A 26,174-nucleotide genomic window follows, 5' to 3' on the forward strand; every position below is an offset into this window, starting at 1 on the left:
CGTGTGTGGAGTGGAGCTATCCTGAGCCCATGAGATAAGCTGTGGGTGCTATGGATGGCAGAGCTGGAGAAGAGGAACTGTCTGAGCCCTTCGGAGCCTGAAACATTGTGAGCAGGTCTCAGGAGCCAGATGGCACTATTAGATTTTGGCTTTGCTTTGGTTTGATTGTGACTGTGCCCTGGTTATTCCCTCTTGGAGTAAGAGAGTATGTAACTTCTTGATTTTTATAGGGGTCAAGAGACTTGGAATTGTAGACAGACTTTGAATTTTTAGAGTCTTTGGAGTTTTAGGGAAACTTTGGATGTTTTAGAGACTGGATATTTAAGAGACTTTGGATATTTTAGAGAGGCTTTGAACCTTTGGACTTTGAATGTTTTAAGACAACTTTATACTTTTAAGCATTGAAATTTAAAAGGCTGTGGGACTTTTAAAAGTCAAACTATTTTATATTGTGATAGTGATATTAATATATGAGCTTGGGAACAAACAAGAAAGGAAAGGTTGTAGCAGAATGTCCACATATTTGTGTGTCAATTTGACAAGGGTCACTTGTCCTTGTTTTATGTTTGTTTGCCAACTTGACACAGTGGGAATTATCTGAGAAGAGGGAACCACAGTTGAGAAAATGCCTCCATAAAACTGGCCTGTAGGCAAGTCAGGGGAACATTTTCTTGATTAGTAATTGCTGTAGGAAAGGGTTGCCCATTGTAGGTGGTGCCACTGGGCAGATGGTTTGGGGGTATATAAAAAAAAAAAAACAGTCTGTGGAAGCCACTAAAATGTTTTCCTCTGTGGCTCTCTTTCCATTCCTGCTTCCAGTTCCTGCCTTGAGTTCCAACCCTGACTTCCCTCAGTGATGGAGTATGACCTGAGAGCTATAACAAAAATAAACTTTCATCCTTAAGTTGCTTTTGGTCACAGTGTTTTATCACAACAATAGAAACCCTAAGACAATGGTGAATCCTAAAATGACTACCTTATGAAAATCAGTGCATTGTAGGTGGTGCCACTGGGCAGATAGTCTCCCCAAAGGGCCCAAAAAGGAGAAGTGACATGACAAAGAAACAAATATCAAGATAATAGGCTTCAACCTAATTGCATCAACAATTACATTAAACATAAATGGTTGAAACAGCTCTATAAGAAGGCAGAGGCTGTCATATTGGATTTTTAGAAACAACCAAATGCTTCCATGTCTGAGATGCATTTTAATGTATTAATAAAGTACAGTGAAGGGATGAAGAAACTATGCCATGTTGGTGCCAATGGGATGAAAGCTCAGCAGCCATGCTAACAGCAACACATTCTTCAGAGCAAATAATGTCAGGAGGAAATAGGGACATTTCACCGTGTCCACTTTATCAAGAGGATATAGCAGTTCTATACACTTATCCACCTTAAAAAAATGTTATAAAAGATATCAAGAAAAACCTGACATAATTATTTAGGCCCTAAATCAAAATGCTAATCAAAATATACAGGGGCTGGGAGTGCAGCTCAGGGGTCAAGAACTCAAACAGCATGAGCAAGGTCTTGGGTTTCATCCCCAGCACTAGCAAAATAAGCTGCAATGAGTTACCCTGTCACACAGAAGGCAGCAAGCAGTGAGGAGATTGGAAAGAAAACTGTGTGTGCTGCTGGTGAGCAAGAAAGATGGTATTGCTACCATGGGGAACAGTATAGTGGGTCCTCAAAAAACTAAAAATAGAACTATGTCTAATGCAGTGATTCATTTCTAGGCGTGCACTCAAAATAACTGAAAGCAGGTTCTGAATGAGACATCTATGCTTCCATGTTCATTCTAGCAGTACGATAGCATTCACGATAGCTAAAATATGAAAGCCTACCAAGAGCCTGTTAATGCACACATACAATGGAATATTATTTAGCATTAAAAAGGAAGGGAATCCTGTCTAGGGGTGTGGCTCAATATTAGAGGGCTTACCTCGCATGGAGAATGCCCTGAGTTCAATCTCCAGTACCATCAAAAGCAAAAAACTAAAATCAGAAAGGAAACCTCAATACATGCCACAACACAAAGGAATTTTGAGTACATTGTGATCTGTAAACTAAGACAGTCATAAACACCAAATACTGCACCAGTCCAGTAGTCTGGGTAATTGGAACAATCAATATTCTAAAGACAGACAGTAGGACAGTGGCTGCCAGAGGCTGGGCAGAAGTGAGAGATGTGTGGTGTCAGGGCTATAATGTTTCTGTTCTGCAAGATGAAGAAGGTTCCAGGGAAAGCTGTCAGTGACGACTGCAGAGCAATATGAGTGAGCTTGGTGCTGTAGTGCCCCACACGTGGGTAAGATGGTAAATGCCGTGACTATGTGTACTTCACCAAATTATAAACATATAGAGAAAACGTCTGATGGAATAATAAGGAAAAGTAGAGCAATCCCATTAAGTGGTTTAATGACATTCAAATAAGCCAGCCTTGGACTAAGAGCCGATGAGGTGACATCAGCCTTTTTTCTTTTTTCTTTTTTAATCACTTCCAAACTCCCCAATTAAGGTGTCTACTTAAGTAAACATCTTAGCGTGAACTCGCTCATCAGGCCTCTTCTCCTCTGAAAGGAAGGGGGAGAAGAAAGACCGATTTCAAAGACCATTTTCCCAGGGAATGGCTCAGATCCTGAAGGGTGGAGACAGCAGTCACAGGAAGTGAAGTGAAGCTGGTGCTGAAAAGACACAGGAAGGTCGGAAGCGCGTTTAACCAGCCTTGGCCTGCTGAGGCCCTAAACACATGCCCAAACTCCTGTATCCTCTACAAAACCTTAGATGCCGCATCCTCTGCAGCCCCCCGGGCTGTTTGGCCTTGGCCTGCCTGCTGCTCCTCACACACTACAGACTCCTCTCCACCCCAGGGCTGAGCACCAGCTACTGTCCACACACTGAGCCACTGAGCATTCAGTTCACATCTCTTCCCACTTGGGTGTCTGTTCAGATGGCGCCTCTCTGAGCACTGTCTCCACGCCGCCCTGTCTGCAAACACCGCCACTTCTGTTACCCCCGCTTCTCATATCTGCTGTTTTCCTCAAAGCTCCATTCGGTTCCTGACTCTGTTTCACATCCTTGTTTGTTGTCTGTCTCCCCCGTAAAAAGAAAGTTCTCTGCTGGCGGTGCCAGGCTCCTCTACCTTCACACCAGTTCTGAGCGCCGTGCCTTGTACTGAGTGGGTGTTCGATAAATCCCTGGTAGATGCCTGGATGGATGAGGGGAACCCTTAGCCAACTGCCAGGGGGGATGGTGCAGAGAGGAGCTAGAAGAGCCACAACCGGGACAAAGGAGCCTCTTCCATGCCCAAGCTAGACTAAGCCCCACTTCACAAAGCCAGATCCTTGAGGACAGAGATGAAGCTGGAGTCATAGGAAACCCACTGACAAAGTTCAAGTTCATTAGCAGAGATGGTAAGTTGACTCCCACCTGCTCCTTGAATTCTTTCTTGGACTTAACCCCTTCTCGAATGCTGGCCCAGTGTCACTGGCCTTCACTGTGTCCCCTTAAGACCATGACAGGCCTGGCGGCCTTTGCACTTTCCTCTGCCTGGAACCAACACCTTCTCCCTCTCTGCTTACCTGCTCAGCTCACACCTAGGCACCCCTGCTGCATTTTCAAGGAGGTCAAGACGGTGGTTGTTAAAGATGATGGGGTCACCACTTCCGTGTATGCCACTCTCCTCTCCCCATGAGAGAGAGCATCGCGAAATTCCCTCTCCCAACTGACCCAAGACAATCTTCTGAGGAAGGCGTCTGCTCTGACTCTGTGTAAAAGAAAGCTGTGGCTTTGGTGTGTGTTAAAATGGTGGGGGTAGGGGCGTGAAAAGGTGAGCCTTTGGGGGCATGCCCTTGGCTCTCTTCTTCCCACACTGCAGGTCTCAGTAAGTGAAGTCTGTCCTCAAAGTTCTGAGTCTCTTTTCCCCCAGTTTTCTGTGGGAGACCAGGCTGGTTTTGAACTTACTGTGTAGCCAGAGCTGGCCTTGAGCAGCTGATTCTCCCGCCTCTGTATCCTGAGGGCTGGGATCACAGGCATACGTCACCACACTGGGCTCAGTTCTGAGTCTCACATTTTCCCCCAGCAGCTCCCTCCTGGAAGACTTCTCTTGCCTTCCTCCTAAGCTTTTCAGAATTCCCAAGACTGATGGTCTCCTTACGAAGCCCCCACATCTCTACTAAAAGCATATGCTTCTCAAAGACAAGGACCACCAGACATGGCAGCACACACCTATAATCCCAGCACTTGGAAGACTGAGACAGGCCAGTTGCCCTGAGTCTGAAGCCAGCCTGGGATGCAGAGTAAGTTCCAGGTTAGACTAGAACTACAGAATGAGACCATCTCAAACACAAAAGAATGCACGTGCACTACACCACACACACACACACACACACACACACACACACACACACACACACACGGGGGTGGGGAGGACCATGTCTTAGTTTTAATTGCATAAAAATTCCATTTGTTGAATACACAAATGGATGGGTGGACAAATAACCCTGAGGAGGTGACTGAGACTCTGAGAGCCTAAGTGATCGTTCCCTTGAGTCCCTCTTCTTCAGAGTCTATCACACCCTCTCTCCCTCAGTCCTTGGGCATCGCCTCAGACAGCCAGGGCTCTTTGCTCTCTTTGAACTTAATTTTATCTTGCCAACTAGACCTGCTTTGGGGGTTTCATGTAAGAGGCAAGCATTCAGCAACCCTGAACAGCCAACATCATCACTACCAGAATGGCAGCCACACTTCACGGAGCAGGCCCTGTGCTAAAGGCTCTGTTAATGTTTCCTCATTTGACCCTCACACAAATCTGAATGGGGTGGAAAATGCCATCCATAGAAAATAAGTAGCTAGCTCAAGGCCATAGAGATAGAAGCTAGGAGAACCTGGACTCCAGCCTTAGGAAGCCACATCTCGTATTTTGATTGAGACATGAGAGCCAGTGCTGTTCCAAGGTCGTTGGTATAAGTGGCCAATGATGACAGCCCCTGCCTGGAGCACTTCCCAGACAAGGTTCCTTTCAGACCCCACAATGGAATGTTCTGAGCTTTCCATTAGTACTTCCCCACTCTAACTGGACACAAAGCTTTGACCCTGTGTATAAATCACAGCACCCACAGCCCATCTCTAGGACCTTGAGAGAACCTTTCTTTAGTTAGACTCATAACAAGATCTTGAAGAAAGCTTCTACTGGGGCTGTTTTAGGGGGTTCAGTGGCACAGAGATCCCTACCTTCAAAGACCTTATTAGGCCAGGGTCTCATTTCTAGTCCTGGCTTAGCCCCTGACTCCAAGTGTGTCCTTGAACATATCTACCTTTCTTCTCTCTGGTCTTGGATTCCTATCTACTGAAATAGGAAGGACTAGATTAGATACTGTTAATCCTAAGCATCAGACAAGCATTTCCAAGGGTGACATGAGTACAGTGAGAAGGGGGGCATGATGCCACCCACCTTTGGTAAGCAGGGTGACTGGCAAAATGGGCCCTTCCTCTATGAGGTGGGCAATGGCCCATGCTTTATTTTAATCTTCTGATCATACACCTGTTGGTTTTTAAAAGGTAGCCTCCATGAGGCCAAATGAAACATGTGTGGGCAGGCTTGGTCCATGCCTCCTCAGTAATTCACACCGTGGCATTCATAATTAAGGAGAAAACTGATGTAAGACAAAGCAAGGGGAAATACGTACATAGTTCTAAAAAGCCAACCACAGGAACAGCCTGCACTCTGGGATGAACACAAGCTTCAAGAAACTACCAAGGCTAAGGGCAATGAGTAGACCCCGAGGACAGCCTGTTCCCTTAAGTGGGCTAGAGAATAGTGTAGTCCCTGATCAGTGGATAAGGGAGCCAGTGTATTCCCATGAAGGGCAATGATAAGTGATGATAAGTGGCAATTCAGTGTCATGGGCTGGTCATCAAGTGGCTGTGAGAACCCCCTACAGAAATGATTACTGACCCCATCTCTAGTGCTTTAAAATCCAGTCGGTCTGCTCTGGGAAAGCTTACAGTTCTAACAGCTCCAGGAAGTGTTGCCGTGGCTGGTACTGGGACACCAGGGCACCAGGGGCCATGTAGGTTCTAGAAGGTAACCAGTTCTCTTGAAATCAGCTGTGTGACTGCCAGAACTTGGGAGGTTGCCTGAACCTGTCTGGATCACAGCTTCATCCTCATCTGTAAACTGAGGCTGGGATGCATATCCACTCATGGGGTTATTTAAGATTTAAACTGGATGATCCCCACTGGGTGTGTCGAAAGGTGACTGCTCCTAGCACAGAGTGTGCCAAGTGAATGAGGCTCATCATTTCTGTTTGTGAACATGGCTGAGTGGAAGCCACAGCTGTAGGAGGCTCCACAATGATCCCTAGTTCTCAGGCGAGAAGAGAGAAGTTGCTGGAACTCAGAGCCCATGTACCTAGGTGACAGCTCCAGTTCATAGAAGGAGCCTTGGTCTATAGGGACCACACAGAACAAAGGAGTATATAGTTGACTGTATTCTCCTGTTCTCCTCCTTCCCTGCTGCTGCTGCTGCTACCCCAGGACAGACCTAGTTAATCAGGGGCTGATAAGGGGCTGTGATGACCTGGGGATGGGGTGGTATAAAGTTACTGTATGTCAACTCTCTGCAGAAAGCCCCACAGAATGTCCAGGGGACAGGTGGAGGGTGAACTGGAGGAGCAGACTTAAGGTTACCTGCATGCTTCATTTCCTTCAGTGAAAAACATGTATCAGGAAGTCTCCACTGGCTGGGCCAGCAACTGACCCCCATTCTGCAGCAGCAATGGCCAGCACCAAGCTGTTCCCTGGCATCCCCTGCCCTGGCATTCCCGGCACCTCTGGCAAGATGAGCCAGAAGGTCCTGGGGCCACAGCCAGCTCCAGCACTAAGCCAACCAGGTGCTAACATCTTTGGTCCTCAGGAGAGGACAAGCCACTACCTTGCAGGGTCCAGTAAGGTGGAGTGAATTCAGGAGAGCCTGGAAGATGAACACATCACCTGACATCCGGCCCCAAAGCCAACTCTCTGACTCAGACAGAGCAACTTGTCATCAAGGGGCAGTCACTGCCACCCTGCCCCCTCCTCTGTCCAGATCCTCCTTGTCCTTCTAGACTGAGGCCGGAGAAAGATTCCAAGATCTGCTAAGTCACTTTAGGCTCCTTGGAGAAAAGCAACATGCTACAGTGTAGTATTCGTTATCTGAAGCTGGACAGAATAAAAGCCTCTTGAAAGATATACGATAGGGCATGAGTCTGCCTGAGCCAGGTACGGGACTAAATGCACAGCCATTATTAAACATATTCCCAAAGCTGCTGACATTTGGTGCTCTCTTTCTTCAGATTCTGGCTCTCTTTGTCAGAAGGCTTGAAAGGAACTAGTAGTGGGGAAATGACATGCAGGAAGCCCGGAGCTGGATTTCCAAAGATATCTGGGAACAACGAAGTGCAGGCGATCTGATAGACCGCACTGTGAAGAAATGGCTGCTCTATTGGGGTTCACCTGGAGTCACTGTAAACCGCACGTGGAAGAGCAGATGAATACATGGGAACTCCAAAAGGGACCTCCAGAAACCCCTGCTGTCGGGTAAGATGTTAGGCAGGTCTAAAAGTCCTTCACCTGCCAACAGGTAAGGGAACTTAACCTAGCGTGACCAGTGCAGAGGACGTACGCTCTACTGGGTTAGCATCGGAACTATAACGGCAGGACAGCTGAAAACCTCGGACGCCATGACTCTTGGCTTCACAGCACTCTAGAGGACAAACAGTCTCAACAAAGGGCGGCCACACAATGAGCCATTGTTGGATGGGACTCTAGCTCCAGTGTTTTGAATCCCGTGACCCTTGTCCTAAAATTATTTAACTCCCACTAAGGCTTAATGAGCTGATCTTACCTGACATCACACTTTCAAAATGTTCTGATGCCATTATCCCCGGTTACTAAAGGGCCACTCCATAAAGCAGGATGGATAGGAGTCACCTTGCCTGCTTTTCAGAGGAGCCACAGCGCTCCCTGTCTGCTAGCCTCCAACGACAGAATCCAGACTGTGGCTTCTGCTTCTTGGGTCTCTACTTTGACTACGGTATCTGGCATCACATGGGAACCAGAGAAACTGGAGGGAATGAACAAGGAACGTGGAGGCAGTTCATCGTTCAGGCTCAGGACAGGTCCCCACTGGCCGTACCAGATCATGTGGCCTGCAGTGTAGAGCTGGAGGATGGACCTGAAGTGCTCTAGATTCTGGATCACTGAAGGAGTTGGAGCAGGGTGCAGGCTCAACAGAGCCTACGAGACAAGACACCAGAGCGCCCTGTGGCAAAAATCACAGTGCTCCTCAGTGCTAGCTGCCCACGCAGTTTGGGTTTCTTTACATAGGAGAGTAGCAAGTATCTATTTTTAACTATGAGATAAATGAGTAAAAAGCAGTGCTGAACCAAGAGCAGGTGCCATCCAAGAAGCCTGGGCCAGAGGAGAAACGGAAGTCTGATGGCTTCTGTATGACCTGTCCGCTATAGGCTCCTGTGCTGGAACACTTGGTCCCCAGCTGGTAGCACTATTTTGAGAGGTCATGGAACCTTTGGGACATAGGCCCTATTTAGTCGAAGTAGGTTGCTGGTGGTATACCTTGAAGATTACATTCATCTCTTATTTCCGGGCTAGTTCTCTCTGCTTCCTGACCCAGTCATGACGTGAATATCTCTCCCACAAGCTCCTGTGAGTACAGAACTATTCTACCATGTGCTGTGGGATGTCTTTCTGTATGCTGTGAATATGTGTTGCTCCCATTGGCTAATAAATAAAGCTGCGTTGGCTTATGGCAGGGCAGAATGAAGCCAGGCAGGAAATCCAAGAGAGATATAGAGAGAAGAAAGAAGAGTCAGGGCAGACTCTGTGAGCCACCACCAGGAGAAGCAAGATGTGAGAGAGCAGGTAATGCCAGGAAACCATGTGGTGAAACATAGATTAATAAGAGTGGGTTGAGTTAAATTGTAAGAGCTAGCCAGCAAGAAGCCTGGGCCATAGGCCATATAGTTTTTAATTAATATAAGCCTCTGGGTGATTATTTTATAATCGGCTGCAAGAGTTCAGGTGGGAGAGGCTTGTTCGGACTGTGGGGTTAGACAAGACCAAGAACCTTCCCCCTACACACCATGCCTTCCTTTCCATTGTGGGCAGCATCTTCTGACACCATGAGCCAAAACAAGCCTTTCCTCCCACACATTTGTCTAATGTTTTTGTTAGAATGACAAGGAAAGTGACTGATCCAGGCTATCATGTCCACTTCCCTGTATACAGGCACTGCAGGACTATAGTTAGGAGTCAGAGTCTCAGGGCAGTTCTGATCCCTTGACTGGGGGCGTTTAATCTCAGAGCAGCCAGGGATGATAGACCAGGTAGAGGAAAGGTACTGGTGGATCCAGAATCACAGTCCCCTGCCTCCAGCCAGGGTTTTCCAGGCCCCTCTGGTTATCTTTACTGTCTCTTGTTGTGACCAAAGGGCCAGGGAGTCCCAGTCACCACAGACAAAGCCCTGGATCCTAGCCCTTGCTGAGTTCTGTGTCTTGACAGTTCTTACCACAGTGGGCCTGGAACATGGAGGGCAGACTTGGGTTGGGAGGTAATAAGGACCTAAGATGCCTAAGTGGAGCTGGGGAATAACTAAATGGTGAAAGCTCTTCCTATGCAAGCACTCATCCATATAAAGTCAGGCATGACTTCGTGTCTGTAACTTCAACATTGGGAGGGGATGGAAAACATATTCTGAGAGCTTGATGACCATCGGCCTTAGTCGGTGAGCCCCCATGCAGTGAGAGACCTTGCCTCAAGGCAATAAGGCAGAAAGGAATAGTGAAGGACGCCCCATGATCTGTCTTGCTCTGGCCTCTTCATGTTTGGGTACAGGCACCTACATATTCACATGCATATACCACACATACCTATGAAACACATACACATACACACACACACACACACACACACACACACACACACACACACACACACAGAGCAATCGGGCCTTGTTAAAGAGAAAGGAAGGAGAAGAGTCCAGGTTTGTAGCTTTGGTGACTTAATGCTCAGCAAGATGAGAATACACAGAGCAGAAGAAAGTGTGCTAAAGTAAAGAGAGGAAGCCTGGAGATGAACATCTGAGAAATCCGTGATTCCAGTGAGACATCTAAGTGGAGAGGTCCTGTAGGCAGTCAGACATGCGGGGTGAACTTGGAGGAGAAAGCTTGGTTCAACTCTGAGGTTGACAAGCAGCTGCAGATGATCCAGGAAGGAAGCTATAGTAGTCGGCATCACAATACTGTAACAAAACACTGGAGGCAGGCTTCTTATGAAAAGGGACTTCCATAGCTCACAGTTTCAAGGTTCAAAGTTTGAGGTTGGGCTGCCACACTGGCTTGGCTTCTGGTGAGGGAAGACAGGTGAAAACATCATGGCAGCAATACATAGAAACGAACCTTTTCCTCTCAAACCAGGAAACAGAATGAGACAATAGTCCCATAGTCTGTGCTGAGAGTACAACCCATGAGACTCGCTCGAGTAGCCCCCACTCTGCCCTGCCTCTTTGTTTCTATTACTGTTACATGGCAATGGGCTTCACAAAGGTAATTTCTTTCACGTCTATCATGTGATTTGACCGTCTTCACCCCAGCCCCACCTCTCAAAGCTCCGTCTTCCATTCCCGCCATTCTGAGGACAACGCTTCCAAATCCATTGACCCTCTGTACTCTAACTACATTCAAACCAAGGAGAAGCTGGGAGCAAGGATGAGATCACCTGGAGAAAGCCCGGGAGAGAGAGAAGGCAGCCCAGATCCCAGCCCTCAGGGGGACCATTGCACCTTACATAGCACACGGTGGAGATTTGAGGCTGCAAAACCTTCCTAACCCCAAACCCAGCTCTCTTTCCACAAGGCTCTGCCTCAACTGTCCCCACAGCTGCCTGTGACCATTCATCTTAACTGCCAGCTTGACAGAACCTAGAACCACCTAGGAAAGACACCACTGGACGAGTCTTAAAGGGGTTTCTAGATTGCTTTAAATATGGGTGACAGTATCCTGTAGGCTGGGTGCCTGGACTGAATAGAAAGGAGAAAGCAAGTGGAGCACCAGCATTCAGCTCTCTCTCCCACCTGCAGACAGTATGACCAGCAGCCTCACAGTCATTCCTTCCCCGCTCCTTCTCTGCCCTTCCCTGAAGCATTAATCTAATTAATCTTATCAATAAAAAATCAGGAGTCGGATATCACGGTAAAAACCTGAAAGATCAGAGAAGCAGGAGAACAGCCACAATCGCTTCCTACCCCTCCGGTTCCTCCGTGCAAAAAATGTCTAGATCCTCTCTCTGCCCTGCCTTATCACTTCCTGCCTCCTCTCTGTACAGACCTCCATAGGGTTAACTAGTGGCTAGCTCCACTCCCTGACTCCAAGCAAGCTTTATTTGTCAGAACACAAACAAAATGTCACATAACACTTCCCCAACCACGATGGTCTGTACCCTCAAACTGTGAGGCAGGATAAACCCTCCGTTCCTTAAATTGCTTCTGCCGGGTATTTTATCACAGTGACAGGAAAGGTAACTAATCCACCAGCCTCATTCTAACCACAGCCCACATGTAACATGCTCCCCTGTGCTGAGACTTCAGACGCTGCCTCTATCTCAGCAGCTCCAGCCAGCCATTAAAACTGCCCTCATGCATTCTGTGAAAGGAATTCGAGCCACCTCTGATGAGTGTGTAAGGACGTGAACATGCTTGTCTGTGCAATGTGCCTACCTCCTCAGACATGGGTACGAAGACCCCTACAGGAGCACACTCATCCCCTGCCACCACAGCCTGCCAGGAGCTTCTCATTCTCATCAGCTCTCCCAGAACATTAGAAGCAACTGTTCCCACTCTGAACTATAAATTTTCCACTAACAGCGAAAACAAAAGCTGGGTGAGTAAAGTTCCAAGAGGAAGCAAAAAGAGAAAACATTTGTGGGGCTTTTTTATGTCCAAAGTCATTATTAAACGTAACACCGATCCTGTAAAATGCTCTTTGTAATCCCACAGGGATGAAAACTCAAAACTGATGCCCCAAACCACCTTCAGCTCCAATGTGAGCAGAGGGGCATGGGAAGAAATTCTAATACAAGGAGATTGGAGCCTGTGTGTGGGGCACAGGTGAAACGTCACTGTCACTCAGCCATTAACTAGTCCTCCTTTCCCTAGTTTACACGCGCACCTGTGGGCAAAAGTTGGACGAATGTGTGTTAATATTGACACAGGATAGTCCTCAATTAAAGTCCTATCTGCACTTGTCCTGGGCTATAATCATTTGTGTATTCTCTGATTGAGCCTCTTCAGAGAATTGCTGTCATAACTGCTTGTCGGGGAGAGATGGAGTCCTTGAATTGAAGGCATCTGCGGGAATTCCAGCCTTTCATTTTCTGGGAGCCCCAATCTTGAAAGGCCACCACTTCACTTCATCTAGTGGGAAATTATCTCCCACAATACAGTGGCAAATAGGCCCCTAATTAATGAATTTGCTAATCGCCACTCCCTTTGTAGTGCCATTAGCCCAATTTGGTCCTACTCAACTGGACTAGCCTGAGCCAGGCCAAGCACACAGAATCTTCTAACGGATTTATGATCAAGAGAGGAGGATGCTTAACTCATTAATTAACCACCCAATCTATCCTGTGAGACTGGGCATCTCTCTCCTCAGTTTCTCTCTGTTAAGAACATGAAGGAGAGTACTACATTCGTACAGTAATTAACAGGTAAGGGTTGGGGTTTTTTGTTTGTTTGTTTGTTTTTTGTTTGTTTGTTTTAAGGAGACATGTTGTGGAGGATCTCAAAGGCACCTGAGCCATTATGTGCTTCCTCTGGCTCACCATAATCTGGCCAACTGATGTCCCCATCTCCATTTCCCTCAGATGTGCAGGGATGCTCTGAGATTGCACTTTTGCTGTAGATATTACCAGGTACCAGAGTGCTGACCTTCCAGGGCTGAATGAACTCCCAGTGCAGTAGGTCAGCCTGTGAGCCACAGAGAATCCCCATGCTCCTGTGACAAGGATATTGCCACGGGACCAGGTTTTCCCAGGGCAGCAATACTCTGGAGTCCTGTGTCCAGCTGTCTTTGGACCACCTGAATTTGAGCCTTTCCTCAACCGCTCAGCTCCTGCCTCTGCTGCACTGACTGCATGATGTCATCAACTAAGGCTCTTTGTCTGTCTGCTCCCTCTTTTAAGACTCCATCCGATAAGCCCAGGTGATTAATGATAGCACATGCTCCTGAGCACAAACCTCATGCTAAACACTGTGCTTATATGATCAAACCCACTTACCACTCAGAATGGCCCTAAGGGATGAAGTGCTGTTACAGATCATGGATGAATGCCAGGTGTGGATACATGGAGAAACCTGTGAGAGCTGGCAAGCAGCAGGTAGCTAAGCTCACACACAGTTTGGCCAGAAAAGACAAGAGCTTGCATTCACCCTTTATTCAAGGCCAAGAATGTGGAGGCCCACAGAGGCTATCTAGTGAGACCTTACCCAGGGTCAGAGAATCTGAGCTTGCTTTACCCAGCAGGGATGCATAAGGAGATGATTTGGCCACAGGCCTGTTTACTAGGTGTCTGGAAGGGTCTACACTTGGCTGTATGGTGTGCTTTGATCTTGCAAGGGGAGGTCTTTTGCCTCTCCTCTTGGCATGTTATAAAAAGCCTTTTGAATAAATCTCTGGGCTGTTGGGTATTGACCCAGGGCCCTCCGGAAGCTATCCTGTGTTTCTGTCTTTCTCCTAGTCATCTAGGTCTACCTTTCTATCTAATATTTTCTCACCCAAGATGCCTTTGATAGGTGAGAGCTGGACTCTCGCACAAGAAATCAGTAGCTCGTGCTTTAACTTTTAGTAAGTACTGAGAGGCTGGCTGTGTCCCCACCCCACCACCACCACCCAGAGTAGCCTTGCCAGCACACTACTGATGGGCTCACAACTCTGCCACTTAAATAACCCCACTGGCAATTCCCAAACAAATCCCTGAGGAGCTAACCCACTGCAGATGTCAATCAGTTATGTGCTCTTTCCCATGCCTACAAGTTTATCTGGTGGGTAGGAGCTGGTGTGGAGCAAAAAGAAAGACAAGCTTAAAGTTAGGAGTGTCCATAAAAGAGAGGACAGAGTCAGGTGGCTTCATTGGTAAAGTACTTGACATGGACGCATGGCGACCTGAGTTTGGATCCCCAACACCCATAACGGGGGAGCTGGAGACAGGAGGATCCCTGGGCTTGCTGGCCAGTTATCTTGCTGCGTAGGCAAGCTGCAGGTTTAGGGAGAGGGCTTTTTTAAAAAATAAGGTTGACAGTGATAAAGGCAGACACCTGATACAGACGTCTGGCCTCTATGTGTATACATGTACAACATACATTTGAGCAATGCATACACCACACACACACCAAAAACCTATTAAAGAGGGAGAGACAGAAATGGAGAAAAATGAAGGGGAAAGAGAGACCTTATGTCAATAACAGAGCACATTCCAACTCAAAGTGTTACATCCCAGTTCCCTACCAACTGTATACTCTTGGTCGAGACAATTAACCAGTGCAAGCTACAATTTCCTCAATTCTAAAATGCAATTGATATGGCCTGCTTTTTACTGCTGCTGTTAAGGAAAACAGTGCCTACCCCTGCCCCCAGCATTTACTGTGCCCAGTGGAAATAAAAGTATAAACATTAAACATGGTAGTGCCTGTGATCATTGCTACAGCCCAAGGAAAAAACTACAATAAGAGACCCTGGGCCAGGTGGGGAGCTAAGCGAAGGGAAAGAAATCAGTGTGGAGAGAGGAAAGGGAAGGAGTGATGAAATGACCTGGACTGGATAATCAACTGTCCAGTCATTCGACAGCCAGGTTCTGTATTCAGCTTACTATGTGGTGGGCACTGTACTGAGAGAACCTAGATGTTGAGCTGTGTTCCTGAAAAGATGTGTTTATGAAAGTGACTGACTTGGATGTTTTTGGTGGTGGTGGTGGTGGTGGTGGTGGTTTTGGGGTTTTGTTGTTGTTGTTAGCTTTGTTTTGTCTCTGTTTCTTGGTTTTTATTTTTTGTTTTTGTTTGGTTTTGAGTCTTGCCAACTTGACGTGAGCTACAGTCATCTGGGAAGAGAAACCTTAATTGAGAAAAGACCTCAATCATATCACCTGTAGGCAAGTCTATGGGTCATTTTCTTGATTAATGATTGATATGAGAGGGTCTGGCCCACTGTGGGTGGTGCCACCCTTTGGCAAGTGGTCCTGGGTTGTGTAAGAAGCAGGCTTAGCAAGCTACATGGAACAAGGCAAAAGTGTAGCAAGCTTTTTCAACAGCCACCAGCTCACAAATAACAACATGGAAACATATTAATTATGAGAGCTCAGCCGTAGCTTAGACTTGTTCTCAGCTAGCTCTTATAACTTAAATTAACCCATTTATATTAATCTATGTTCTGGTGAATGGCATTACCTTTCTCCATACCTTTCTCCTGTTTCCTCCATGTCTGACTGGTGACTCGCCTTTCTTCTTACCAGAGTTCTCTCTGTCCCCAGAAGTCCTACCTAACCTCTTGCCTAGCTATTGATTGTTCAGCTTTTTATTATACCAATCACAGAAATACATCTTTACACAGTGTACAAACTTTGGACACCAGATAATATGTTTATCTAATTATTCTTTATCAATAAAAACTTGGGAGTCAGATATCGGGGTAAAAACCTGATTGATGAGAGAAGCAGTAGAGAAGCAACCAGTGACCTCCTCTCTCTCCTTCGTTGATCCAAAAGGGCCAAGAATCTCCTAAGCCCCTCCCTACTACTTACTGTGTATCTCTATATGTCCTTGGTCCTCCAAAACCTCAATGACTAATTTTGGTCAGCTAGTAGCTAGCTCCATCCTCTGATTCAAAGTAAATTTTATTGTCAGTCTCGGGATTATCAGAGTGAGATCAAGATATCCCACAACAAAACAGTTCCTCAGTGATCCAGTACGGCCTGAGATTTTTAAGCTGAAATAAGCCCTTTCTTCCCCAAGTTGCTTTTGATCATGGTGTTGTATCACAGCAATAGAAATCCTAAGACAGTGACTTACTGCATTTGGGATTGCAATCTTAACAGAAGTGATCAAGTTAAGATGAAGTCCAACTGCAGTGGGGGAGGGCAGATAAGCCAATGTGGCAAATGGCCTTTTAGCACGCACACACACACACACACACACACACACACACACACACACAACACAGCAGAACTCCCTGTGAAGATGGAGGCAGAGACTGGAATGCTATGTCTACAAGCCAAGAAATGCCCAGCACCCTTGGCAACCAAAGGAAGCTAAGAGAAGGGGAAGGAACAAGAAAGGATGCCCGCCAGAGCCTCCAGACTGAACCAACTCTGCTGGCAGCTGGATTGCAGACTTCTGGCTTCCAGAACTGTGAAAGAACTAATTTATTCTGTTTGAAGCCACCCAGTTTATGGTAGTCCACTACAACAACACTAGAAAATGCAAAGAAGTGATGAACCCAAAAAGATCCTTTAAGAAACAAACAAACAAACAACAAAATAGTCTTTAGTGTTCACTCCATTCCCACCAAGTAGCGGCTAGCTAGAGTCCAGGTGTAATGCCCATGGCCTTGAGTTTAACTTCCAAGGTGGTGCTTGCACTTTATTAGACAGGAGTGTTCTTTCCTGGTCCACCAACACAGTCTCCAGAAGGAGCTGCATGGATGCACATGGGGGAGGGGAGATAGTTGTCTCCACCACAGGGGAAGGGGAGATAGTTGTCTCCACCACAGGTTCTGATATGTCCTTGTTATCCACAGGTATTTCTGAGGACTTCGGAGGTGAAGGTGGCAGCAAGATGGTGGTGGAGACCACAGGGGAGTACTTGAAAAGGGAAAGCAGGGCTGGGGTCTCTTCCTAGGTGTCTCCCAAGCCTGCAGGTCCTCGTTACCCTACTGATTTTTCCCTTCCTTTGTTTTCATCTTTCAGTTCTTGTCTTTGGTTTCTCCCATGTCTTTCCAGACTCATGAAGTGGACAAAATGTGGGTCTTGGTGACTAGAGAGTCAAAGTTTGGGGTCTTGGTTCCATCACATACTCATGTCAGGGCCTTAGAAAGTCAAGTCATACTAGCTGTCCTTGCCTTGGCTTCTTAACTTACACAATGGGAATAGCATTTGTCTCACAGTGTCCCAAAGGATGAAATTGCTAACAGAGCATCTAAAGGTCATATGAAGAGGAAGAAACTCTCATAGTGCACAACTTCCAATGTCTGTGTAGAGAAAAATAGAGCTTTGGATGATGCTGTGGGTCAAGATGTACCAGAAAACATGTTCAAAAAGTCAGAACCAGAAATTTGATGCTCTCTTTGAAAGGGGCAGAAATGTCATTGCTCTAAGACTAAAGGAGTGTTGTTCTTTCTTTGTCTAGATTTGAGTTTCTTTCAGCTCTAAGATTATGACATTATAAAAATGTACAGATCAAACTGTTTGCATTTAATCAAATAACACTTTGAAGGAGATTTATTTTTACTTATGGGTGGCCCATTAAAAATCTGAGAAAAGCCATGATGCTTGAGAGAATTCTAATAACAAGTGAAATATGAAAAGATATTTGATGTGTGAAAGAGCTGACAGGCTGGATGATACAGGACAGAAGTCTTCTCAAATGTTGCCTTCTACATGACCCTATGAGAAGTCTGAACTCAGAGTAGTAGAGAGAGATCTGAACACAAAGTAGAGAAGAAATTAATAGGCTTAGCATGATGGAGCTCGCTTTTACTCAGGAGGTAGAGGCAGGCGGAGCTCTGTATGTTTGAGGCCAGCCTGGTCTACATAATGAATTCCAGGCTAATCAAAAGTATATAATAAGACTCTGTCTTTAAAAAAAGAAGAAAAAATAGGAGTCAGTAGCTAAACTGTTAGCTAGAAACCTAACCACCCAGTTTTACAAAGGTAGCTGTAATTACAATATGAGAGGACAGGCCCAGATTCCAGGAAGAACTTCTCAACTACTGAGATAACTGGGAAATTAGGGGAACCATTTTCTCCGAAGCCTTTGACAAGAGACCACAGAGTGGGCAGGCAACTAGACATCTTGGGTAGGGGCATTCAGAGTCAAAAGCAATGACAAAGCAACTTTTTGGAGGTCCCTGTCCTTCCGTTGACTGCTTCGGTTTGAAAGGATGAACCCCCCTGTGTCTCATACACACAATAGCCTCTTGCAGTTACCTTGGCAGCTCACACATTGTCAAGCTGCCCGTTTCTTCCCTGCTGGCACAGTACAGTCCAAGGTGTAAACAGTGTTTTTACAGATTCTTGCGTGTTCCACACTGGTATGTGAGAATTGCTTCACATTGCAGTTAGCAGAGAGGAGGAAATGAAGCTCACTCCCAAATTGGAGACAGGAGTGTTGTGTTTCACCCTCTTTGACAGCCAAAAGCCAATTTAGGACTCTCTACAAAGCCAAATTTGCCAGGGGGGAAAAACATGTGGGTATCTTCTTAATTCTCCTAAGCTCACTTCGGGGTTGAAATCAGTGTTTGTTGAAGAAGGAAAAATGGATGTGGATTATGGATTAGGGGCCATTTCAACAAGAGAAGCAAGGAAGGGAGAGTCCACCCAGACTGAACTTCTCCTGGCAAGATTCTTATAAGCCAGCAGGGTAACAGTCAAACACCAAGTGTTGGCCGGGAACGAGCCAGTCTCCCAACCCCAGAACAAGCCTGAGTGTGTTTAGTCATAACAGCAATCTCATGATATGGCTGGTTCAACATAGCAACACATCTAGGGATCCCAGACCTGGACGTAAAACCAGCCACCTAACTGCTGGGCCTGAGTAGGTTTCGGTGGCCACATTCTTCAGAAAGAGATTTAGAGGCAGACCATCCACAGAGAAGCAGCTGCCTCCTGTGTCCTCCCACTCCTATCTCTCAGTTCTCTGACATTGGGGTGATGGGGCCAGGCATTTCAGCTAAATGTGAAGCTGAAGCCAATGGGCATTACAAGTCTACATAGCACTTGGGAAGTCAGTTCAGTTACCCTGTAACTCCAGTTGTGCTCATGGGTACCCAGACTCTGTCATCACCTGAAGGGTCCTCCTCAGTCTGAGAGGATTCACTTTCTGGACCAGCAAGTCAATAGAACATCCAAGAAGCATTCTTTGAGATGATTACTGCTAAAACTGTTTTTTTTTCTATCCCTGGTGTTCTCCTTTAGGGTGATGGATCCCCAATCAAGGAATCACTAACCCATTAATAATGCATCAGGTTTTCACCAAGAACCAGTACAGCAAGAAAAACAGAGAAGGATCCATTAACCCCCTGGCTTGTAAGAGGCCCTTGTGATTAATACATTTATCTTCTTTTACATGAATATCCCATAGCAAGAGGCAATGATTACCAAATATTGGATAGGTCCATGAATGACCAGAATGCGCCACAGTGCTTTGAATGGTTGCAATCTCTGGATTCCCAGAATCTTTGTCCATTGTGAGTTTTAAAAGACTGCATTAGCTCAAGCACAGCAGAAGAATACGAGGTGAGAACCCCAATTTTTAGAAAGTCAGAAGGCTCAGGAAAGTCTTATAATTACACAAATCAATTCTACCTACACATTATTTACTGTGCAGCAGATACTGTGCCAAAAATAAGACGTGTAGGAAAAAAGTTGCATATCCAGTCGGAGAAATAGACATGTATAAAAGACAATTATCTTGCAATAGGAAAAGCAAGAGGCAGGCCGCACAAATGCCCAAGAAGGAGCAATAGGTTGCTCTCCCTGGGGAGAGAGGCTAAATGAGAGATCTGGGAAGGCTGCCCAGAGGAAGCAACATTTGATTTGAGTCTTGCAGGTTGAAGAAGATCTTTTTTTCACCAGAAAGGAGAATGGGAAGAAGCATCATCGATGGAGGGAAGAACACAAAAGCATTCAGGCCTAAATTTAGCCATCTTGGAGGTTCTCATGGGGCAGATGTTAAAGGGCTTTGTCCACTATGCTAAGAACCCCAGTACCTTGTAAGGAATGGGGTAGCTCCTAAGTTTTGAGAGAGCTGACCTATCCAAGCAGATTTATCATTTCAAAAGCGCCATGCAGGGATGGTGAGATGGGACCAGGCATGGCCAGCTGCTGGAGGCTAGGGTCCTAGCATAGAAATAAAGGGGGCATTTCTTCAGCAGTGAGGGTAAGCTGCAAAGACTGGGGGTGGAGGCTCTGCAGGTGTCACAGGAGGCCCCAACACCAGGCTGAAGATGTAGCTCAGTTGGTAGAGTGTTTGCTTCATGTTCTCAGTCCTGAGTTTGGCCCCCAGCGCTGTCACATGCCTATAATCCCAGCAGGAGAATAAGGGGTTCAAGGTCACCCTCAAGAGTTCAAGGCTTGACTGGGGTACAGGAGACTGATGGGAAGAGGGGTGTGACTAAGGGCACGGAAGAAAGCAGGAAGTGAGGTCAGGGACTGCCCAGTCGTTTTCTTAGGCCACACACAGAATCAGCTCAGATTAACAAGTTAAGAAACCAAAATCAAAGTGACTGAAGGTGCACCCAGGACCCACTGTAGCTGCAAAGCCGTGCACTGGAGGTTCTATGCCCTGGCTTCTCCCCTTGCTCCCAGGCCTAGAGACTGTGGTCACAGTACATACAGTTACATTCTCTCACCCACCCCACCCCCGCCACATTCCTCACCACACCACCCCTACCTGATGACTGCCATCTCTTTCCAAGTCTTTACCTTACGGGGAAAAAAAAAAAACAAACCTCTCATCCTGCCATGCTCTCAGCCTCCCTTCCCATTGCCTCTTTCCCTTCCAAAGTAATTCCTCTCCTCCTACTCCCCATCCACTCCCATTCACACATGGCATCTTGCTAGAAATAGCAAGAGTAGGGCAAAGAGCAATGAATCAAAATTGAGGGCGATCCACGTTCCAAGCCTGATTTAACCCACCAGCTGGCTGTAGACACTACCTGACCTCAGACTACTCTGTGGCCTCAAGTAAAATGAGAAACAAATACTAACCTTTGCTTCACTCACAGCCCTAGTATGAGGACAGAACACAAGGAGTGTGCTAACACCAGCAAGAGGACAGGAAGGACACAACAGGGCTCTCCAGTAGGAATGTCCACTAACCTGTGAGTTCTTTGAGGGCAAGAGCCAGGCCACCTGGGGTCTTGGGGACCTTACTTTTTCCGGTACAGAGTGAGTACCTGCTAGGGACTGGGCAGGAACCATTGTCACCCCGACCTCCACACATCCACAAGGTTGCTCTTGCAAGCCCTACAACGTGCAGGCAACGCACCCCCACAATACCCCACTTTGGAAGCACTGTTTTGCTCTTAGCTTATTCCAAAAACAGCCCGTTCCTGGAGGAAAACCAAGCAGTAGTCACGAGGCCTGGATGCCTCACTGGGCACGTTTGTTTGACCAAGTCTGTGTTCCATCCTTTCTCCAAGGAAGTTGCTGAGAGCTGAACCTCCTCCATTCTCCTTTGGTTCATTTTCCCTCCAAGGGGCCCCAGCTGGGTCTTTTCCTACCAAGCTGCCCTTGTGCTCCCTCCCTCCCCGCACACCTCTTTCTCTCTCTCTTTCTCTCTCTTTTTATCTCTCTCTCTCTCTGCCCCCCCCTCTCCCGGTCCCCCGCCGCCGCCTCTACTGCTGTTTTCATTGATGCCTTGAGCAGAGCTGGCATGTGCGACTGCTGAGAAGGGGGAGCGTGGAGCAGCGGGGGAAGCAAGTAAAAATAGCCTGTCGCGCGTCGCTCTGCCTGCTCCGGACGCCTTTAACCCTCACGGAGGGGGAGAGAGCCGCAGCCGCCGCTGCACTCTGCAGAATGTGGCCCGGGTCAGCACCAGACTCCATGCACCAGTCCGGGTGATGGCGGACCAGGACCCACGAAAACTTTCACATTTTAATTTAATTTTATTTTTTTTAAGACGAGCAGAGATGAGCTGGGGTAGGGGAACAGAGGGGAAGGGCTACAGCTACCGAGCGGCAGGGACTGCTACGTGCTGGCGGCCCAACACTTTACTAGAGCGCGGCCTTGAGACTCCAAGCTATTTTTAGAAACCTGTTCCTCGGGTGGGCGATCAGAGGACGGAGGGGGAGGGGAATGGAGAGACCGGCTCTGCTGCGAAGCTGAGCGCCTGGTGCTATACTCGTTTTCAAAGGTCTGATCTCCGGCTAGGGGTGGGGAAGAGGATGGGCCAAGGAACGACAAGCGGGCTGACTTTGCCCTAACTCAAGGAGAAAACATTAGCTGCTGAATGCCCTGTGTCTTTCAAGCTCCAGAGCATGTTTGTTTCAAAAATCGACAGTTGCCAGAAGCATGCTGTCTCTAGGGCCCAGGAAATGGGGATTCTTAAGCTTTGCTGCCTACACTGTGGGGTGGGGATGAGTTGTGACCTCTAGGAAACAAGGCCTGGAGGGTCTTCGCGTTGTTTTTGCATTTCCGAAAGGCCGGGACAGTTTCCGCGCCACACCCCCATCCCCGCCCCACGCTGCATATGGGTTACCGTATGTGAAATGTACGGCAGCCCCACCAGACACCGGGCTATTAATAGAGCCCCGGAGTTTGCTCTGTGTCTTTTTCCTGCCACCGAATAAGGGATGATCACACACACCCCACTCCGCCCCCACCTCGGCGCATGGTTCCTCCGCGAAGGTAAGGGGGCTGCCCACGCCAATTCCCTCCGTGACTACAGGTGCCCAGAGCCGAGGAACAACCCCGTTGTGGTGACAGCAGGGTCAGAGTGAGGCAAAAGAACAGACTTGCTAGGGACGCAAAGCAAAGCCCTGCTGGGCTCTCTGAAGATCAGGGTCAACTCCGGAGTAGAGAAAGGGCAGCTAAAGGGCTGCCGTCAGGGTTGCCGAAGACGGAGGACAAGAGTATCATTTGCGGAGCTAGAGCGGCCTCCTTAAAGGCTGCTGCGGGACAAGTGGCCGCAGACCCGTTTCGCGCCGCAGCCCAGGGCGCGCAGCCCCCACCTCCTGAGCAGGCTCCGCTGCGGCAGGCACGGGCGCTGTCCCTGGTGCTGAATGGGGCCGCGGTCTGTGTGCCCTCCCCGGGTTCCGCGCTCCCGCCTCTCCTTCAGCACTCTTGGACTGCAGACCTCCAGTCGCGCCCGGATGTGGGTTGGAGGGGTCTGGTTGCAGGTGCTTGTGTACCGCCTCCTAGTACGGCCCCCTGAGGCCGGGAGCTCTCCGCGGTGCTGCAGCGACCCAGAGGTTGGGGACCGCCTCAAGATTGAAGGGTAAAAAGCCCAGGCAGCGGTGGGAGATGGTCGAGGCACTGCAGGGAGCAGACCTGGCCCTAATATAACCCACCCTAGCTCTGCGTAAAGCCGGGATCTGGGATCATTATCGGAATCCAGTGCACACGGGCAAGGGAACCGGGTTGTCCAGGGTCTGGGACTTGGGGGAGCAGGAAGGGAGCAGCGGGTGGCAGGAGAGGGTGATGGGGGTGAAAGAGACTTTAACATTTTCAAGAGGGGGGAGCTGAGACATGCACCGTCGGCCCCCTCCCATACTCCTCTCAATCTCTCTCTCTCTCTCTCTCTCTCTCTCTCTCTCTCTCTCTCTCTCTCTCTCTGCCGGTAGAGACACAAGCGGGATGGGGAAAGTTTGACACCACCGCAGAGGTAGTGGCAGCAACCAGCGGCGGCACACAGGGGTCCGGGTGGGCGGCAGGGTCACCTAAAGCCCCGGCCCGGTCGCCTCCTTACCTCCGTGCTTTCGACTGCGTTCTCCGCCATTTTCCTCCGGAGGAGCAGGCAGCGGGAGGAGTGTTTCATGCCCATAAGAGCCAGCAAGGGTTTGGGGATTCGAGATAGTAAAGAAAGAGAGAGGGCTGGTGTGGCTTTAAAAGAGCCAAAGAATGCGAGAGGAAGGGGTATAAAAAATCCCCAGCCAGCCCCTCTCCCAGAGCGTCCTCCGCGACAATCGAGCTCCGTGGAGTCCCTCCTGCGGTCGCCACTTTGTTCACGTTTCCTCGCTCCTCATCTGCCTCGCATCCCTTCGCACACTTCCAAGTTCTGGTCGAGCTCGCGACCCCCTCCGCGCCCCTCTCCCCTGCGCGGCGGGCTGGGCGGGAGGGAGGCGGCCCCGCGGGCTCGCCGGCTGTAGCCGCGGCTCCGAAGTCCGGCAGGCGGGAGGCGGACGCCAACTCTCCCAACTTCTGCCGATCGCTGGGCGAAGCAACACGCGTCCTGCTCGGCGCTCCCGGGGGCTGAGCGGGTGAGTGGGGGCGGGGTGGGAGGTGCGCGGGAGCGAGCGGTGGCGGGGCGCTGACGGCGGGGACCCCCAGCCCGCCCCCGTGCCCGGGACCGCGGGGTCTGGGGGCCGCCTGTGCTCCGCTCCGCTCCTGGCGCGGCGCACACCTGGCGCGGGGGCTAGGGCTGAGCGCACGCCGCAGGGCCGCGCGCCAGGCTCCCGGAAGCTTGCGTCCGCGAGGCTGTTGGAGGTTCTCAGCCCCGGTGCAAGTCCTCCTAGCTAGGGCAAGCTCGGGGCAAGACTCGGCCACCGTCACCCCCGTCTTCGTCGTCTTCCCCCACCCCTCCTCCCGGGCGATTCCTGGATCCTTCGTGGATTACGGTTTGGGGAGTGAAAGAATGGGTGTCTGGATGGGGGGCGGGGGGAGTCCTTAACTCCTTCAACTCTAGGACTGAATAGGCCGTCTCTATCTAGCCTTTCCTTCACCCTCCGAGCCCAAGACTGAAAGGGCTTCAAAGCCCTCTCAGGAGGACCGGGTTGGGGTGAAGGTGGCCGCTCGAGGTGGCTTGGGAAAACGATCAGGAACAAGTCAATGAAAGGGCTTGCGGTCTAGCTTTCTATCCCTGTCTTGCCTGACAGCCCCCCTACCCTAGGCCCACATGTTTCTCCTCCCCCCTTCCCGACCCCTCCCCCCACCGTCACCAGATCTTGAAGTCCCTTTTATGGGAGAGAGCTGTGAGGATGTCACGTACCCATTAGGATTCTCTGGATCCTTTTTTAAGGGAGTTTGGGCGGCAGCGGGGGGTGTGAATTTTTATACAATGCATTCCTGTCTTCACTTTGAGAGCTTTTTTCTCTCTTTCGGGCCATCTGTCAGGCACTGGGGGATAGAACAATGGGGGAAGGAGGCCGGACTCAGGACACTTTAGCTGGCTATCTCAAAGACAACTGAACGTTCAGGTTTTCCAGTCCACAGGTCAGGGACAGGGACCTCACAGATAGCCCTGGAGCATTCTGCTCTCTTCATTTTGGTCCCTCTTTGACTTATCTAATCCAAATGTCCTGCTTGCTCTGATCATAACCTTTGATAGCCAGAAACTGTAAGAGTGACTGTCCTCATCTAACCCGGATCCATTGAGGACAAGGGCCAAGCCAGGCTCAGCATGATGAATTCCTCCATCAGACCAGATCCTCCCGCAAAGAGAAGAGACACTGCTATAAGTGGGGGTGAGAAGTGAAAAACGCAAAGAGGAGACGATGAAGAATGAGAAGGATTAAAGAAAACGCAGCAAGAAGCGTGGGTTAACTGAGCCACATTTATTATATGCTCCGAACAAGAGTAAATTCAAATGAATAACCTCAGCCTTCTCAGTCCACAGACCTGAATTTGAGTTGGGTGCAAATGAGCAGATCTTTGGCAATACCTGGTCCTTCTTCACTACCATCCTGCCATTCTTCCAAAGTTATATAGGGAGCGGGGTATAAGTGTATCTAAAGAGTGACTCTTACCCTCTGGTACCTCCTGTTTTCTAAGCACCTTCTCCCAGATTTAAAAAAAAAAAAAAAAAAAAAAAACACTCTGAGATCCTAGATCAAAAGAGGCTCAATACTTGTACAATCAAACAAGACCAGAAAAGCAAGATCTCCACCCACATTTTGGGCCCACACATAGGTAAGGCCCCTAGATCAGAGAAAAGGGGACATTTATCTATGATCCTTTGACAAGCTGTGGAAGCCTCTGAAACCAGCTCTCCAGCCTCCCGACTTTCAAGCCAACACTGTCTCCACCCCACACTCCTTCTGCTTGTTCATCCATTCTGTGACTAACAGAGGAGGAGGGGAGCTGAAGCAGGCTCCCACCGAAATAGGCTGCTGCTGTGCGTGATTATGTTGCTATGAGAACCTCAGTGGGGGTGTTTCCTCAGTTCTCTGTTGAAATCTTTTGCTGTGCTT

At 48.6% G+C, this 26,174-nt stretch overlaps 1 protein-coding gene across 1 annotated transcript in view; it reads right to left on the bottom strand.

The window, feature by feature from the left end:
- Positions 1-23,809, bottom strand: part of Prmt8 (protein arginine methyltransferase 8) — a 90,270-nt gene extending 66,461 nt beyond the window's left edge. The window contains exon 1 of the mRNA XM_059256915.1: positions 23,735-23,809. Coding sequence (XP_059112898.1) covers positions 23,735-23,809 — 75 coding nt within the window. The remainder of the gene's footprint in view (positions 1-23,734) is intronic.
- Between the last annotated feature and the right edge of the window lie 2,365 nt (positions 23,810-26,174).

The sequence above is a fragment of the Peromyscus eremicus genome, chromosome 3, assembly GCF_949786415.1.
Source record: "Peromyscus eremicus chromosome 3, PerEre_H2_v1, whole genome shotgun sequence".
NCBI lineage: Eukaryota > Metazoa > Chordata > Mammalia > Rodentia > Cricetidae > Peromyscus > Peromyscus eremicus.